The 20,034-nt window shown below is 38.6% G+C and overlaps 1 protein-coding gene across 1 annotated transcript; it reads left to right on the forward strand.

The window, feature by feature from the left end:
* Positions 1 to 160: 160 nt before the first annotated feature.
* On the forward strand, positions 161 to 14,238 carry LOC140157601 (uncharacterized). Its single transcript, XM_072180843.1, has 8 exons — positions 161 to 1,027; positions 6,887 to 6,976; positions 7,318 to 7,490; positions 8,291 to 8,412; positions 9,392 to 9,559; positions 10,878 to 11,124; positions 11,793 to 11,942; positions 14,099 to 14,238. Exons 1-7 carry the CDS (start codon positions 161 to 163, stop codon positions 11,839 to 11,841), a joined length of 1,716 nt encoding a protein of 571 aa, XP_072036944.1. The 3' UTR covers positions 11,842 to 11,942; positions 14,099 to 14,238.
* The last annotated feature ends 5,796 nt before the right edge of the window (positions 14,239 to 20,034 follow it).

Below are 20,034 nucleotides of genomic sequence, written 5' to 3' on the forward strand. Positions count from 1 at the left end.
GCAGAAAAACAATCTGACCAGATGATTACTGCTACTTCCATACCCCAACTCCTTCTCAGCCAGCACCGAACTTGTATCCTTACTTTCGGGACAACCTTTAGAACGGCGTGTACAGCAACCATCATCACTTCAGTTAGCAAGGCAAGTAACAGAACAGAAAATGGCACAACAAGCTATTGGAGAGAGTATAGCAAAGTCAACCACAGTTGAAACAATGGCATCACCAAGCTTAACAGAACATAAGAAAACGTCTGAAATCTCAAGTAATAGAGTGATTAATGCAGAAAAACAATCTGACCAGACGATTACTACCACTTCCATACCCCAACTCCCTTCTCAGCCAGCACCCGAACTCATATCACTACTAAAACCTCTATCAGCACTTCAGTTAGTAAGGCAAGTAGCAAAACAGCGACACTCCCCACAGGTTGTACAGCAGCGGCAACCAATCCGGGTTGTATATCGTTATCCATCTCAAACACAACTCTCACAGCAATTGCCAATCCAACTACAATCACACCATGCCAGACCACTTGGGCCTCAATCACACCTTCCAACACCACTTGGGGCTCAATTACATTTCCCCCCACAAGCACTTTGGCCTCAAATTCAACATATATCACCAGGTCAACAGCTGATACGAGCCCCCTTACAGCCGCCGCTACCTGGTATGCCAGAACTGCTTCTGCCACCAGCAACCTTACATGCCCAACTTCCACCAAAGACTCAGGCACCAAAGAAAACAAAAGCTTCACCAAAGACTCAGGCACCAAAGAAAACAAAAGCTTCACCAAAGACTCAGGCACCAGAGAAAGCAAAATCTGCACCAGAGACGCAGCTGTTAGAGAAAACAAATCCTGCACCATGTCATCACAAACAGCAAATCAATGAATTTCTTGAGCGTGATCAGAAGTTCTTGGATATTGTTAACAAGCTTGTGCCGAAAGAAGATGATGATTTCTGGAAAAATCCTCCAGATTTTTCCAAGCAGGAAACATTTACTGCAATAGGAGGATTAAGAGAAGAGGTTAGTAAAGTGTGCTGAGGCTTGTGGGTGTCTGTAGTCTATATATCTACCTCCAGTCACTGGCACTAGCTTTGAAGGTTAGCGTGTTCTGCGTTAGCTTAGCGTTACTTGGTGTGTGTACATACTTTTATGCGCATGATCAACATGCCGCATATGTACATGCAAGAAACCATATTAAGCCACAGTACACACTGAACTTCAAAGTTAGTGCCGCACACCGACATCGCCCGGTTAATAATTACATTATACAGCCAGAGACACTGAAATGAATACCTGGGATCGATACACGTAAATGTGCTATGCACGATTGATATTCAGACGATAAATCTTTGGATACCGGGGATGAATATCTCCAGTAAATGATTTCGTATAAAGAAACCAGATCTGGTTCCTTGCACTTGAACATATATGTTCAACGGATATGATAGTCGTTAGCTTGCGTCTTGAGAAAGAAGCGTCCTCTTGAACTCATAAACTGACAAAATATTCTGATTTTCTGATGTGAGCACTCACTCACATGGCTTATACATGTTCACCCCCACACAGAGGTCACACGTACACAGCATAGTGTGAGCACCCCCTAACGTGGTGTATACAAGCTCACTTACACACTAGAGAAGTCAATTACCGAGGTATTGACAGTAGCCTTAGTCGGGATGTCCCTCGGCTCATTATGTGTTTTAAAGGTCAGAACAAAATGGCCATTCGTGGCTGTGGATTCAACCTACCATGGCGATTTCTGCCATGAAGATATCGGGGCGATGACACGGTGTGCCGGTGACTGGAGGGAGATATGTAGACTATAGGCATTTTGCCTGTGCAATATAAATCACTGCACTTAAAAAAAATTATTTGGTCAGTTTAAAGGGAGATTCAAAGATTTATCAATCCCAAAGTGAATCTACACTATCTCCCACACATGTCAGTATAATTCTGTCTATCTACATGTGTGACAGAATTGGTAGGCCTATAGTATATTACACAATGTTCACTCAGTGCCAAGTGCTGCAGTTTAAGTGGGATTCTCCTGGCTCAAAATACTGGGGCAAAATTACAAACATTTGTGATTGCTTTCAGCCTTTTTAGTCACAATTATCCTAATTTTTGCCAATTTTGATAAAATAGCACATTTTTGTGTGCTTTGCACATTTGTCCCAGTATAGTTATTCTGGTAGCCCACCTTGCAGAGTATCTCTATGCCTCAAAATGTTTCCTCACTTTTTAAAACTATAAATTAGGTCATTTTCATTAGTAAAAAGTATCAGTTACTTCATCAACCAAATTATATTAAGGGGGTACTACACCCATTGGATTTTTTTGCGGGTTTTTTGCATTTTGTGAAGAAATCAGAAAAAAAATTGGTCAAAGTGGTATGCAAAATGAAGGGGCAAATCTTCTCGTTCTATTGGTGGCATCGGTATGAATGTAGCTTACATGCTTTTAAAGGTAGAAGCCCGGAAGAGGTACATAGGCCTGCATTCATGAAATCGAGTTTCTTGAGAATTTCAGAATTTTTACCGTAAATCCAATTACACACACATGTTATGCATTTATGACAGACGCTAAAACTATAAAAATGATTTTTTGGGGGAAATTAATTAATTATGCACAGCTTTGAAAACATTAATATGCATCAATTTCATGTTACCAATGAAATTAAACTTATTTTTCCCCCTTCCAGTTGACAATGATATGCAAAATTTGTGTTCGCAAGGCAGCATATTTGTTTCAGGTTTGATAAGGTTGAAATTAAAGACCAGTCAATGCCTTGGTTTTCAGTATTAGGTGATTTTTAGGGCCGTCATCTAAGTAAAACACGAACATTAAATATAACGTGAAACGATACGCAAGTATATGTGTTTGGGACAAAAATGTTAATTTCTTGCAACTTATTGCACAAAATCAACTAAAATGGGAACGTTGACAGTCTATGTTGGAGCATAATTAATACGCCACCATTTGTACTTAACTCGGACACCTCAATCCAGTCAATGTCACCAAGAAACAACCGCTGCCAGTGTATGATATTTCCATAAATTGTAAGCGTCGCCATTTTAATTGAATTTTGCATTTCGGTGTTGGGCGGTACTCGGCGCTACAATTACGATACCAGTGGTATCGTAATTGGTATCGGCTACTTTTGACAGATAGCAAAAATAAAATGTACTATTATGAAACGTATTGAAAACAAATATATTTGAAAATTGAAAACAAATATAAGCAAATATTCTAATCTTTCATTCTCTATTAGCAACTTCAGGTAGCGAATAAATTTTTTGTGGTAGGCCTATAGTGATTTAATTCCAATGAATTGTCTCCCCATTTGCAGCTAGACTTTATGGGTTATCCTGGCATTTCGGCTTTTTGGTGTCTTTGCTTGTATCCAGGGCCGGATTTACCATAGGGCCAGATGGGCCCGGGCCCAGGGCCCCCAAATTTTGGGGGCCCCCAAAATTGCCCTGTGCAGTGTCCATCTTCCATTTTAGCCGAAAACAACATGTTTTGGGCCAAATCAGGGTACAAAAATTGCAAAATTTTGCGCGCTTCGCGCGCATTGGCCTGTTTATCTAGCAAAATTCAGCTTAAATTTGGGCTAAAATAGTCTAAAATTGAATTGTATTGTAATTGAATAGTAAAGTCCAAAAACTTGGCCACTTGAGTGCACATTCCTTCCTCACGGTGCGGTTGGGGGCCTCCAAATTTTGGCCTGGCCCAGGGCCCCAAAAAAGGTAAATCCGGCCCTGCTTGTATCCATGTATTTCATATATGCTAAATTTGTGATAATTTGTGATTGATTATATTTATTGTTCTTGTCGATTTTGCCGAATAAATATGAATGAATGAATGAATGAATGAATGGGATTGTCTATGGCAGGGCCGGCGCCAGGGTATTTTGATAGGGGGGCAACAAAATGTTGGAAATTTCATGTGGCGAGACAGCGCTGCCCGTCGCGCTTGCGCGACGCAGGGGGGTGTCTGAGGGGGGATGTGCCCCCTCAGAATTGGGAAAATTTTCAAAATGAAAGCACAAATGAAGCCATTTGATGCACCATTTTCATGCTTTTTAGGGTTACTTTATTTACTTTACAACCGCATATTTTTTATGAATTTCATTCACGGGCCCGACTTTCAGCCCGCTGGTTTTAGGCATGGACCTACTCAATCAGTAAACCCAGCACCTTTTAGCAACAAAATAAGTTCATGGTACAAATGTGCACAAAGTGAAATATGGTGTAAATGTTAAATAAAGTCGCACACTTTTTAAGCTAAAATGGCCAAATATGAGGGTTACTTTGGTCACGTAGCCAGGATTTTTCCAAAGTAGTTCGGAGAAAAGGCACTTTCATGGGGGAAAATTTACCGAAAATGGGCCCAAAATATAAATACCAACAACTTTAAACCGGGGGGGTCAGCCTTCCACTAGGGGCAAGATGGCCGAAGGGGGAGTTTCCTCCTTCTAACCATGGCCAGGAGGAATGGCTCCTTTTCTTCTTCTCCTCCTCTTTCTCTCCCTCCTTTTCTCTCTCCTTCTTCTTTTTTTCCTTCCTTTTACCTTTTTTGAAAATCTTAGGGGGGGGGTGAAGTTTATGATGTTTTTTTTTTTTTTTTGTTGCAAATTTCAAATGTTTTTCGCTTCCAAATGTATTGGGAACTTTCATAATGATTGCATATTAAAGACCCATTCAGTGATCCCAGCGCAAGTTAAAAAAATTAAAATTGTTTGAAGCATCACAGGGGTTGATGTACATAGACCGCTCGATCACTTGTTCAAAAAGTTCAAAAAAGATAACTAAGTCGAAGCCAACCAATTTGCATGTACTATATGAACGATAATTGTACAAGGATTACTTGGCGACTTCCAAATTTGAAGAAAAAAATCGCCTTCGGCTTAAAAATCCGGTAAAACTTGAAAATTTATGAAAATTCAGCTCAAAATCCATGGCGCCCGTAAAGTTAAAATTGTCAGAAGAAGAAAACTAAATCGAAGCCAAGCCATTAACATGTCTCACATAATAGGTCATTGCATAGAGATTAATTGGGGACTTTAAAAAATGAAGAAAAAATTGGTCTTTGGTTTCAAAATGCAAAAATTGACAAAAATCCAAAATGGCGAATATACTGAAGTCATTCAAATTGTCATTTTGTATTTTTTTTTTTACTAATTTGGCAAAAAACGAAAAAACAAACCCAGCAGTACTTACGAAGTTTAAGCCACATTCATATACACGTAGCTAATTTAGATACTGTCAGTATCTAAATTACAGATTCGTGTAAAATGTCTTTCGGCTGAACCACTGCAGAGCTATGTTTAGCACATCTATGACAATGACAAAGGTACCAAAATCTGAATTTTGATGAATTTTACTATCGTCCGGATGAGCAAATCACTGAATGGGCCTTTAACTAGGCCTATTTTATCATTTTGGAAGAAAAAAAAAAATCTAAAAATTTGAAACGATCGTAGGCCTACAAGGCTTTAAAAAGAAAGTTGTAAACTTGTTGCATCTAGTTGATTAAAGTGATGTTTGCTACTGGTTTTATTATCACCTGTGTTGTTTGTGTTTACGATTCGTAATCCCACAAAGAGTAAGTTTAGTTCATTAATGTGGTAGGCCTACAGCCACACGTCGCACCCGCATCCCCTGAACAAACACATCCTACTCATTTCAGGCGCAGATTCAGGGGAACGCCGACTGACCTGCTACCCCCCTCCCCCAAAAAAGAGGAAAGGCGAGAAGAGAAGAGAAGAGAAAGAAGAGAAGAGAAAGAGAAAAGAAAGGGAGAAAATGGAGGAGAGAAAAGGAAGGTTAAATTTCACGTAATTGAGTAGGCCCATGCTTAATAAAAACCCGCACAGTCGGGTCGATTTGAAGTAGGTCCTATAATAATGGCCTGCGATTATAGGCATTGGGCTTGAAGGCGGGTCCGCATCCTAAAAGCATGTGAAAATTACTGCGGCCCCGCCGATATGCAGGGTCCGTCACATTTTGCCAAAAAAGTCATTACTCCTACCGACTTCATCGATTTATGCACGGCTTTTACCATGTTTACGAATCTCGAATTTTGCAAATTGAGTTCGGGCCCATTTTTTTAAGCAATTGATTTGAATAGTGTAAAATGATGCACCAAATGGCTTGAATTGGACCTTCATTTTGCAAATTTTTCAAACAGGAGGAACATCCGTCCTCAGACAGCGTAGTGGATAAACATATGACCATTTTCGCTTCTTCTTTCGACATTTGCAAATTTCCTATGTTAACACAATTTATAGGGAAAACTTGTCCACGGAAGGTTTCATGGACCGTCATTAATTTTACATATTTATGGCTTTTTCAACTAAAATTTTACACTATTAATAGTGACAAAATTGTCCACCAACTCGCTTCAATTAGATCTTCATTTTGCACAAGTTTCTTACTTCTGAGGGGGGAACATCCCCTTAGACAACCCCTCATGTCATGCATAAGCGCCTCCATGCCATTTTTTTTTTTTTCATTTTATTTTATTTTTTCTAAAAATTCGGCCCCCACCCCTGACTGCTCTAGATCGACAATTGGTACCAAAAGCTAGTATCGCCCATCCCTATGGAGATCGCTAAACAAGAAATGTCTTTAAAAAGACAACATAAGCGTCCTTATCAACCAGTCAACTTTACGACAAATAGGTGAAAAAGGACACTTTTGCGAAGTTGTTTCCTTTTTTTTTTTTTTTCACATGATCCGTGCATATATCGCCTAGCTATAAATGAAAAAATATTTTTTTAGACCAATCAAACCAATATATGGGTGTAGTACGCCCTTAACTTGATAATAATTTATGTATATTGCTAATTTGTATGTTTGTTTTTCTTTATTTCAGGCACGGGTTAATGCTTTAGGTCCGTCTACAACTTCATGCAAGTCGGATAAAAAGCATGTGTTATCAATACTACCTAATGCTGAAGTGCAGGTGAGAACTGATGGATTGATTGAATTCATTTGTATATAACATCATCAATAGATAATACCCTAATTACAATATTTCACAAAATTGTATACAAAATGTTGTCAGAACAGGATCATAATCCAATGGGGAAATCAGATTTCACGCAGCGCCAAATAAAGAACATCAACTCAACTGTTGGAACGTCTTCAAAATTTCCAACTTGCGACTTTACACACATTTTGTGGGAGCAGGTCACATATAGTCCCAATAAAACTGTATAATTGTGATAAAACAGTAAATGAGGAACATGGTCACGGTGGAACAAACATGTATTTCAGTGATCTATTGGATTTTGTTATCTCTAGGCTGACGTCCTGAAGGAGTTGCATGAAGGGAATCCTAATGCCAAGTGGTGGTTAAAAGTAGGAAGCATAGAGGTAGAGAATAACTATGCATTACGATACAATGGTAAAGATGGATTCATTGGAGATGAAGATCTTGGTGATGGTGCTATACAACAAGCTGAAGAGGTTTACAGGTATGTAAGGATATAGAGGTAGAATTCGCCACCATACGCATGGCCATCTCAAAACAAGGTTCTACCTGCAAAGTGTGTGTTGCATGTACGTAAGCCTGTCGAACGTGCTTTATTTGCTGCGTACACATTGCAAAAGTCTTCTGGCACATTGCTAAAAAAACAAGAAAATCAAAAGTGCACTTTCTGCGCATGCGTTTGCAGAGAGAACCTTGTCTTGGTAGCCAGATGGCAGATCCATTCAAAGGGCGAATTGAGCTAGAGAATAACTATGCATTACAATAGAAACTGATTATGTTTACAGATAAGGCCAAGTGAAAAATAATGTACAATGTCTACTGGATATCAAAAACAGAAAGTAAATAGGAGCTTATTGTTTGTTTTTTTATTATGTACTATTCTTTATTGACAACAAAAAAAGATAAAAAGAAGAGTGCAGAAGTGGAAGTTGTGCAAGGATAGGAAACATGTGTTTTTGTGTGCCTACAATGACATTGTTTCCCATGTAATCCCTCTTGCCATAAAATAGCAGTGCAATCAATTTATTTACTTGGTAGCAAAGGCAAAGGAATAGAGGGATGTACCTGTGTTCACAGGGCAGAGTGCCTATCTCTTTTTGAAGCACTTGGACCAGATTCCCCATGTAATGTTTTTTGCTGGGGAATCGCTACACTTTCTCCACAGCCAGTCTGTTACTTTCCCAGCATAGTTGATTGAATAATTTGCTATATGAGGTCTGATTGTTCAATGGCATGTCTCACACTGAATTTGTATTATTCTCATGTTTGTATTTTCATATACAGGGAACGCAAGAAACTCATCCAGGGGCTCGGCGTTGGTAAACGTACCAGTGCTGCATCAATCAAAACAGATGTTTCCAAACTTATCAAAATGCTGCAAGAAGACAATGTCTTCATAAAAGAAGGTACAAATTACAGTAAACATTTCGTTTGAATAAATACTGTGACAAATACCCGCGTACACAGTGTGATGAACGTTTGCATATATATTCACCCGTGTACACGCCCATGGAAGAGAATCCAATTCACTCTGATTGGCTGGTATTTCCAATAATATCTTTTGATTGGTCTGATCTGATTTGTCAGTATTTCTTCCCACCCACCCACATTTTGTATTTGGAAATATGATCATGATCGGATCATGTGTAGTTGTTGGCAACTATGTGTCCCACCTTGTTTTACTATTCACATAAAAATCATTTGTTACAATTGTGACATAACACCAAAGCCAAAGGGATTGATGGGAAAGGTTGCCCCAAGTCATTAACAACAAATTGATGAATAGCTGCAGCTTCCATACTTTGTTTGACTTATTAATGGCAAGATTCATGACATTGTGGATTGATATAGTAATTTTTTTTAGTATGGCTTTCACACAGTTGGGAGCAGCACCTATGTTAGTTGAGCTTTAGTGAAAGGTGTGACTGGCACACACTTTAGGTCCGTTCATACTACCACTGCATTTGCGATGCATTGCTGTGCGATGCGGTGCGTTGCCGCACTGCATCGTACTGCAAACTACTGCATTGCGATATCGCAATGAAGTTAAATACATTTTAATTTGGAAATGCGACGAGTTGCGGCAAAAAGTAATCGATATATTGGCATCGCGAAGCAACGCATCGCAAATGCGGTGGCAGTATGAACGGACCTTTAGGTGAATTTACACAAGCACAAGTTGGAGCTTTACAGACATGCGCAGTAACAAAAACCAAATTATTTGTGCCATTTATAAGTTGATTTATAAGTATAGCTGGTATATCCTGCTCAAATAGACTCATCAGACACAGTGCCACACTGCCACTCCACACTTTCTTTGAGGGAATGACTTGTGAAGCTGGCTACACAGTATTTTCCAACTAATGTGTAATTTGTTTCTTTTAGAAATCCAACGTACTGAGGCCAAACATGGCGTGTATAGATATGAGGTGTTAGGAAATGCTAAGAAAGCTGAACATGATGATCAGGTTGACTTGGATGTCAGATGGTGGACAAGAATGCTGACAAGGAATGAGGACTACTTGGATAAATTAACAAGGGCACTTAAACAAGGTATGGGGCATTAGGGGGATGGTGGACAAGAATGCTGACAAGGAATGAGGACTACTTGGATAAATTAACAAGGGCACTTAAACAAGGTATGGGGCATTAGGGGGATGGTGGACAAGAATGCTGACAAGGAATGAGGACTACTTGGATAAATTAACAAGGGCACTTAAACAAGGTATGGGGCATTAGGGGGATGGTGGACAAGAATACTGGCAAGGAATGAGGACTACTTGGATAAATTAACAAGGGCACTTAAACAAGGTATGGGGCATTAGGGGATGGTGGACAAGAATACTGGCAAGGAATGAGGACTACTTGGATAAATTAACAAGGGCACTTAAACAAGGTATGGGGCATTAGGGGGATGGTGGACAAGAATACTGGCATGGAATGAGGACTACTTGGAAAAATTAACAAGGGCACTTAAACAAGGTATGGGGCATTATGGGTGTCATGGGGGTTGGGGCAATGCTGGCAAGGAATGAGGACTACTTGGATAAATTAACAAGGGCACTTAAACAAGGTATGGGGCATTAGAGGGATGTCATGGGGGTAGGGGGTCACATTTCAATGTGTATCACCCACATACAAAAGCAACAATCATGGTCATATTCAAGATATTCAAGGTCAATATTTAGGGTATCCAAAACAGCCACATTTCAAAAATATCAGAACAAAAGCCTTGTTGTGCACCCTGGGCCTTCAAACATTTTTGTATGTGGATGTGCCACATAGACTTTTGGGTGCTGACTTTCTCTACTGACAAAACCAATGAGCCAAGTGATGGTCAGAATTCAGTCCGCCATTACTGGGTCCCGTCTGCACCAAACTGGTGTTGTTACTGCCCAATTGGGTGGATTAAATCCGCTTAAAAATCGATGTTGAATTGTATTGTGTTGTAAACTTTCATCATTCTTTTCTCTACACGTAACACGGGTGATGGAATGCAGTTTAATATCCCCGCCAAGGCCACATCGTTTCACATTTTAGGTGTAATAGACCTAAGGGGAGACCCAGCAATGGCTGCCATTGAGGTGTAGGAATGCATGAAATTGAATTCATCTATACCTACTTTTTGAAAGCCAGTGAATGCAAAGGATAGACAAGTCGAATGGTAATATTCCCAGTAGGGTGGCAAGGTTGCTATGCTTGTACAAGTATTCGCCTTTACACTATAGGGTAAATTATAGTGAAAATATCCTCTTTGTATGCATCAAAATATAAAGTGATGGCTGACACAATATTTTTCCCTCTTTTGCACTTGTTTCTTGGCCCTTTGTGGGAGAAGGTCTTTATATTTTTCTATTTGTTTTTTCCAAAGGCAAGAAAGCTCGCTTATCTGCTGTTAGAACAAATCTATTGGAATACAACACATCACTGACAACTAAGAAACGGACTTTGGCACGCTATTTAGTGGTGTTTATGATCAGCGATGAAATGCAGAATACCAAACCTTACTCATGGCCTGTCAGAATTGTTCCTGTGGAATATATCACCAGTGAAATTGTGGTAAAACTTAGACAACAACTCCTTGAAAAAAATGGTGGAATTGAAGATGAACATAGTAGGTGAGTGGAGAGTCATATAGAGAAGATATTTTGATATGCGATGCGATCTGTGAAAACACTCCACATAGTGACATTTTTCATTTTTGATTTTGTTTTAGACAAGAAACATGGTAATTTATGGCTTTTTTCAGAACAGTTTCATTTTGTACCTGTGACTTCAATATCAAAAATTATGAGCAAAGAAGAATTGAAATAAGCAATAGTGAAGAGTTTAGGCTTTATTCTTTTTAGAAAATGAAATCGCATAATGTGACACGTTATATGTAAGGATTACAGGCACTAGCGACCTAAAAGCAACAAATTTTTATGTATAGTTCCATTGGTTTCACAATTTTTTAAAACCTTTTTCATAATTTTTTTTCTTTAATAATTCTTTTTGCGGCCCTTTTTCTTCCACTTCTGCTTTGACCCCCAGTTTTTACACCTGGGGGCTCGTGCCCCCAAAGCCTCCCCCCCAAAAAAAATTTGTGCATGAATATGTTGTGTCTAGGGGGTATAAAGTGATCGTCAAGTATGAAGTGGGCTGATGTGTAATATGGAATCGTCTGGATATACTTAACTGTGTACACAAATGTATCAAATAAAAGTAATAAGACTAATATATACATTTACATATCAATGCAATACAATGTAGCAAGCTAATGTTTTGTTTGCTTTTGATGCCACAGGTTGTGTGAAAGACGAGTGGACCAATCACTTAGATGTGTGTTCTCCTGATAGGCCTGTATTCATTACACAACTCATAACTGAAGCAAGACAAGAAGCAAGTACCTTTGCTGTATCAGAAATGTCCAAGTATTTCACTGCCATAGAATGGTGTAAGTATCTGGTAACTAGCTGCTGGGGTATTGGCTTGGGAATAAATTCACATAGAATAGGGCAAATTGAACCATGAGAGCACTCCGTCCTTCAGAAGAAACATTAAGCTAGAGTCCGAAGTTTTCCGTTTTACGGAAAACAGAAGAAAATCATGGAATCGGAGGTACAACACGGGAAATGACATTTTTTGTATGATGTGACAAAAATGTTAAAAGATAAGAGAAATAAATGTTAAAAACAAGCATGAGTTGTGTATGTCAATGTTTATGCTAAAAATACTGTTTAATAAGACCGAAATAAAGGTATATTACTAAGGCATGAACCCCCTATATCCCTCCAAACATCGTAATAGTCGGCCTATTATCGTGAGAATATTCCAATCAGAGCATATTGATCGCGACATTGAACACCTGATTGTGACATTAATATCATTGTTTATACATTTTAAGCTTTATTCATGACACGGATTTACAAATTTTACAACACGGATTACAACACGGAAAATGGATTTTAGAAAACGGTAAACTTCGGACTCTACATTAAGCCATTGGTCCATTGTATAGAGTCATACCTATACAATGTATGTCAGTCAGTTTTGAAAAATAGTAGGGTAATAACCCCTAACTGCACCATTCCATTCCAATTACATCAACAAAAAAGAAGACCCATATGAAACACAATGCATCGGCACTGATTAATGGCTAATGGGCTATATTGGCTAGTTGTTTTTCAAAATAGTATTGAGAAATTTCATCAAAAAATGATGTACTGGTGGAGACTGTCCAGCACACAGTGTCAACACCCTATATTATAAATATTTTTTTCATACAGCTCCATACTCCATTGGTGAAATCAATATTCTATTATTGACATAGATAAAGACAGTTTACATATGCATTGTGATATACACGTGTGATCGAATATTCTATACAAGCACCTGGAACTTAGGTGAATGGGCTAAATGTGTTCCTTTATATAATTGTAATTCTCAAAATTAAATATATCACAATTTTAACTTACGATTTAAAAATCGTTACGCATAAAATGCAGTACAATGTATCCAGAGCAAACAACAATGGCCGATAAGTAGTGTATTTAATTTCAAGTTAGTATTAAAAACAAAACCTGGGTTTTACCTGAAAACAAATCGAATTTCCTTGTAATAGAAACACCATATGGGATACTAGAGCATGCGCAAATCGTAATACTGTGTAGAATAGAACTTTGTGGTATCTCATATGATAGTCGTACTATGCTTAGCCTGAGTCGCTCGGCCTATCTCGAACAAAATCGCCATGCGTAGCTATTGAAAAACGAGAGCATTCGCCGTACTATCACAGCAATTTTTGATACGAAGATATAGGGATGATGACGCTGTGCAGTATATGATATATCCATTTTAGGCTACAAATATCCACTACCACCACAGAGAATTGAAACCGGGACCTTAGGCACCAGAAGGAAGTACTTTAATCACTAGGCCACACTCTCCATACGAAGGATTTAGACCATGACTGTATTGGACTATTCCAGTTGAAATCCATACACCCCTATGGAAGACACAGGGAGTGTGAGTTACCTGGTATTCTTATGTTACATAAATTTTGCTATTGATTAGTTTCAGGGAAGCAGATCCTAAATGAACTATTACATTTGAAATCCACACATCACCTATAATTTGGTTCACCTCAAGTTTGGTAGTGACGTCAATGCTTTTTCGCGGTTGCGCCGTAAGCGTGCCAACAAACCGCCTCTGTACGCGTGCGTGTACATTCAGCGCGTTTAACTTTCCGCGTGCGATTCGATACTGCGGCGAAGCAAAATACGCACATACGTCACTGCCAAACTTGAGGTGAACCAAAATATATGGATGAACGATAAGACCTTAATCTTACTCACAGGGGGTGTACATTTCAAATAAAGTCACTCATTTAGGTAACACCATTTGAAATTCACACCCCCTGTATGGGAGATGAAGGTCATGTCTTCCACAGGCCTTGAATAGCCCAATATAACTCAAAATATCACCCTTGCAAAATGTGTCAATTTCTGATGCTTTTGATGGTTGTGTGAATCTAAATGCAGTGTGAAGATTTCCACAATTACAGTAGCATCTTACCAGTGCCTCTAATTGTTTCCTGATTACCCATCACAGATTCTGGGAAAGGTGAGATGCAATATGTACCTCAATGGAGACATGATGCTGTACCAGAAGATGATGTCATTTGGTTACATAAATATGTCAAAGATAATGATGTCACACAGGCAGAAGGGTTGAAAGCATTGCATAAGAAACTACTATCAGGAGTAGAAGCACCACATTCATGGCAGAAAAAAGGTGAGTTATAGTTTGATCAGCTTGTAATCGGCGGGCCTTATAACATCACGGATTAATAATATCAATATATTTTATTTTGAGGATTGTCTTGTGACATTTCGCCAGAATCATCACAAGTTATTCATTGAAGTCGCAATACCTTGTCTACTTTCTTTGACATCGGGCCAACTATATCACTTTTAACATCGGTCTACTTTTCGGTGCAGTGGTAAAAGCCCAACAATTCGATTACAACCTGATCAAAGTAGTTAAGTTAATTACAAGCATGGAAGAAAGAGGGATGACAAAAGAGTACTTTTCTGAAACTTACTAATGTCCCCCACCCACCAGTGTTACTCATTTATTTTGTTAACAACAAGCTAATATATGAAAATTATTATACTTAGTTCTCTGAGAACTAAGTATAATAATTTTCATACTTATGTCACTTTGTGTATTTGTTATAAATATGCAGTTATGATGCCTTCCGCTCTTCTCCAACATGCCTCTTTAGCTCAGTTGGTTATTGAATCGTGATAGTATTATGAAGGTAGCCGGTTCGAAAACAGCCGGGTGCACTGTTTTTTATTCAACGTTCATGTGCACTGGTTACTCTGGGGAAAGACTAAAATTTGTCCATATACTCTTAATGTTGTTGATTTACAGTTAAGCAGACAACTGAAGACCAGTATTCTGCTGTAATGGCTATCTACCTGTATAGACACAAGATATCCAGCTATGCCATCCAAGGGATAGACTTTGAACACCATGCCTATGTGCCTGCTATACATCCACTCACACAAAAACCAATGTATGTCAAAGAAATTATGCAGCAAATATTTAAGAATGTTGCCAGAGATGCTAAAGAAGATAAGAGCCTAACTCAGGAATTCAAATCAAGGTATGGTGATATTTAAATGACAATTCAGCATTTCAAGAACTTTTTATGAGAAATGAAATGGTATAAGATGAAACACCAAAGAAGATGTCATTTGCATGACACCCAATGGCCTCTTGTTGGGACTAGTCACGAGTAGCTCCTTTTATAGTCGGGCCATATACTGTATGTTACTGCCCGGTGCCCCGGTTACTGCGGGATGCTGTGTGCGTAAGTTGTTGCGTGTTAGTAACGGCTGATGACGGTGATCGATTCTATAATGAGGCGGGCGTGCTCAAATATACTCTGATAGCGGTCCATGGCTGTGAGTGTTCACTGGCTTCGCCGATCGATCGCGGGTTTGTAAAACTGGCAGAAATTTTAGTTAATTAATTCAGTTTGCAGTACAAATAGGCCGGGGTGCAGAGATCAGCTGACCATGAGACCGACCGTCTTGAACAAGACTACTCCTTTTAAAGGGGGACTCTGGCAATCATAACATTATGCCTTATATGTTAGAAAAATAATTATCAAGCACGAATCACATGGTTTTATTTAAAACAAACTCATATTGACCATAAAAGCGAATAAAACAGTCGGCTCTCAACACGCGATATTCCAAATTCCCACGCCGAAATTGTCTAAGTGCAATGACGTAATGGTTATTTATGTTTGATTGTCATTGTATTACTGGGACGTCATTGCACTCGGCGCCCGGGAATTTTGAATATCCCGTGTTGAGAAATGGATTTGTACTTGATAATTATTTTTCTAACATATAGGAATAATGTTGTGATTGCCGGAGACTTCCTTTAAAGTTATTTTGTAGAATTATCATTCATTTTAACCATCAGCAAGGACAACTACTTTACTTTGGTCACTTGAAAATCACAGCAAATGGTCAGCTTTTGAAAATATCACAGCAAATGTTTTGTTTTCTTGTTGTATTTTAGGCTCTCCAAGTTACTGGATCCTTGGTTCAAAGCATCCGTCACCAAAGAGTGGTCAGCTAGTAAACGCCAAGAAGCTAATAAAGCAATGTTACAACTTGTGTTAGAAAGCTGGATGCCTGGAATAGATGTGAATGATAGGAAATATACACAGATTGATGTCAACAGGTAAATGGCTTGCACTCACACAATATCAAAATGATTTAGGTAAAATGCAAAGAATTAGAGAAGGAGAACCGGGACTCGACCGCAATCTTGATACAGGCATGGAGCAAAAATTGGGGGTATTAGGTTTCCCTTGGAATGTGCTCAAGGCATTTGTGCAAAGCATGGATGATGGGCACATTTGAGAGACGTACTTGATGCGACCTGCACACGAGTACCAAGACGCTTCAGATGAGACGCAAATTTGTTTTCGTTCGTCTTTACGCAAATACCCCCAATTTTCTCCCCATAGCTGATGATGCGATTGTACGTGGCGGTTAGGGTGTTTCGGTTCTTCTCTAATTCTGTGGTAAAATGCCAAATAGCGATTTAAATTAGAGTTGAATTAGAGAACAGGGATCAGATGTCAGAGAGCCAAACGGCAGCAGATTAATTACTTTTTAACAGTGAGCTACAGAGGGTGGCATATATGGTTAGGTACCGATGCAGCGCCGCCCTGCGTCATATGATCCCTGTTTTGTAATTCAAGAGAAGTCTTGCGTAACATGATTTAAACAAACTGACAAAATCATACCAATATGATCTGATGTTTTTCTTTGAATGGCTTATCCATCCATAAGAAATGTATAATTTTGATTACAAAATGGGTCAGTGACCCTCCTAATAAATGCACATGAAGATTTATAATCATGTATGTTGTCATTATCAGCAGAAATGTTTGATCAAAGTAACCTTTCAAAAACAAATCATTATTTTCATAGCTGATTTTCATCACAAGATATCAGTGTCAATATTCAGTTTTGTCTGTGGAATGGATAGTGGTTACAGGTTACGGAAAAACATGTTCTAATTGTACAGGCTTATCAAAATGATTGGTACCCATCCATTTTGATGTTTATTGAAAACCTGCCTCTTCCAATTGCAACATTGGATAGTCGTAAAATGTCCAGAATGTAAAGTTTATGACTTGCTATACAATTAATCTAAAAATTATTTGGAAATTTTGTTGAAACTTGATGTGTCATACTCATCCATTATTCATGAAAACTGGTGGGTACCAATCAGCTTGTAGATGACCAGAATAAGGGAACTTGATTTGGGGTAGTATAATATTGAAACAAAATGTGCTCCAAGCTGTAGCAGTTTACTGTAAGATAGCACACTAGGGATTTGTCTTTTTTTATTGGATCTGTGGATCTAGAAATTCCAGTTGACATCCATACTCCCCCTATGAAGGACATGGTCTTAAACTGCACATAGGGAGTGTGAATTTCAAATGGAATCACTCGTTTACGGGTGTCTGCTACAAAATGGGCTATTCCAGTTGAAATCCATACACCCCCCTATAAAAGGCATAACCTTAATGTTTAACACAGCAAGTGTGAATTCTACACTTCAGTGTGGGACATTGAGGTTATGCCTTCTATAGGGGGGTGTATGGATTTCAACTGGAATAGCTCTTATGCACTATGAAACATGACACTTATTTTCAGACCTATAGAGGAGGCTACTTACATGTCAGAAGAGGTATTTACATCTCTGCTTATCAACATAGAATGTGACCTTCAATATGAGAGTGCCCACCCACCTGCTACTACATGCCAAGATCTTACCACATTTATATCACTCATGAAAATATTGGAAGAAGACCCAAAGACAATAGACATCTGATGGCCACAACTCTTATGATGTAGGTATACCTCATACTTTGAGAACTGCCTTGAGACTGCCTTGTCTCCATTTTGGGGAAAATATGTTTTTTCCGTTTTGGCACCAAAATTGTCAGAAATTATAGGTTTCCAATCAAAGACTTATGTCCACTTGCAAGTCCACTAAAGCCGCAGATGATGATGCAACTACAATAAAGATAACAAGAGTAATGTAATAAAAGTCTCCCAAAATGCAAGATCTGGGTCGGTCGGGCCCATTCATAAACCGGGTTTCTTTTTGTCGCTTAATGCAGTTGTGTTTCTTTCCTACCATGCAGGACAATATGTGCAGAATTCTACAAAGCAATTGACCCAGATTTGGAGTTCCATTATTACTGGACAGACAAACCTAATACTACACACAGACTCATACTCAACTTGAATGATCTTAGAGTGAGAAATGTCTGGACAAAGAAGCATCCCAAGTTTGCTAAGAAGCGCCCTCTAGAGGAAGCCAATGAAGAATCGGATAATGAAGAAACAGATGATTTAATGGAGCTTTAAGGGTAGACTCTAGCAGTACAATGCTATCTGGGAAAGAACAGTTCTACTGTGTAAAACACATGACAAAAAAGTAACTCCTTTTTTGGAAAATTCCAGCTGAAATTACTACGCCCACTGTGGAAGACAACCTTAATGTCTTCCACACAGGGAGTCTGCTTTTCAAATGGGGTTACTTGAATACGGTGACTCCATTTCAAATAATGGATTTCACCTATAAATAACCCAATTCAAAATCTGAGCATCAAATTTCCAAACTGAAATAGCTAAAGAAGCCCAATTATGCTCTGCACATTATGGTTACTGTATCTGAATGTTGCTATGGTGACCATGTAAATGCTAAATAGATGCAGATTCCAAAGTTGCACTTATACCACTGAAAATGTTGCTTGTTGCTAGAGTGCAAGTCATCCAGTCAATTGTTCAAGGGGCTATTGACAATTTCAATATGAAAATTTGATGCAATTATAGTCTTCCAAAACAGAGGGTAATTACTAGATGCGATTTTCACAAATGAAATCACGAAACACTATTATAAGTAACACTGCCGGTCTGTTGCAACCAGGCCAAGAGGCAAGTTTGACAATCTTTGGCAGCAATAGCGAGGGGGCAATTACTACTTGTGTTATGTTTGGGTTAGATTGTGTCACATTTGCTGATGTGTTGTGATTTCACCCCATCCCTATGTAACATGCGAAGTGCCTTATACGATTTGCCAAGCGATTGGTTTGCACCATTAAAGAATTGGTATTCATAAACTCTTAGATAGCGAGAACCAATCGGAACAAATGTTAGAAAAATGGGAACCATGCATTGATTGTGTTAAATGCATGGGTGCGGACTCCACGTACTACTCGCATTGGTTTCGGACGTGTTCATTTTACCTGTGGGTTGATGCATTTATATTTGCTTGTATTTTTCCAACACTTTTTTGTTATAAAAATAACAAAAATCATAATATTTTTTTCTTGTGTATGAAATAGATTAATAAAAGTGCATCACTTGTTGCTCAAGAAATTGCTCAAAATAATGTACTTTTACTGAGATGTTGATGCATGTAATGCACTCCCCTTTGGGGCTTGTGCATCAAACGCATCAACATCTCAGTATGCATGCATTATTTTGTGCAATTTCACTCCCAACATGTGATATGCATTTATTAACCTATTGTAGTTCTCTGTATTAAATACTACAAAATTGTGTGCGATTAGTCAGAATGCATCATATTGATCATAACAATATGTGGTGTGTGTGCTCATGCAAAATCAGTGTTATATCAGAACAATCAACTCTTGTGATGAAATCACAGCAATATGTGACCAGATCTGGTCTAATCAGGGCAATAATGAAACTGAGAGAAAACAAAACAAAACAATTAAAAAAAAACCAGAAGAAAATGGACATATAAAAGGTTCATAACTTTGCAACCAAGTATTTAAAAGGGCATTTTGTGATCCACAGCCTCATCCCCCCACTTTTTCCAAAAAAGATTTTTATATCACTGGAAATCTCTGGCTACATAATGTTTATGTACCAAATATTTTTTGCAGATTAGTTCATTTAGCAAAAATA

The sequence above is a fragment of the Amphiura filiformis genome, chromosome 1 (genome assembly GCF_039555335.1).
Source record: "Amphiura filiformis chromosome 1, Afil_fr2py, whole genome shotgun sequence".
Lineage (NCBI taxonomy): Eukaryota > Metazoa > Echinodermata > Ophiuroidea > Amphilepidida > Amphiuridae > Amphiura > Amphiura filiformis.

Coding starts and splice junctions, on each gene's coding strand:
- LOC140157601 (XM_072180843.1), top strand. CDS start 161: ATGGCACAACAAGCTATTGGAGAGAGTATAGCAAAGTCAACCACAGTT. Junction 6,977..7,317: donor TACCTAATGCTGAAGTGCAG/GTGAGAACTGAT, acceptor TGTTATCTCTAG/GCTGACGTCCTGAAGGAGTT. Junction 8,413..9,391: donor CAATGTCTTCATAAAAGAAG/GTACAAATTACA, acceptor TGTTTCTTTTAG/AAATCCAACGTACTGAGGCC.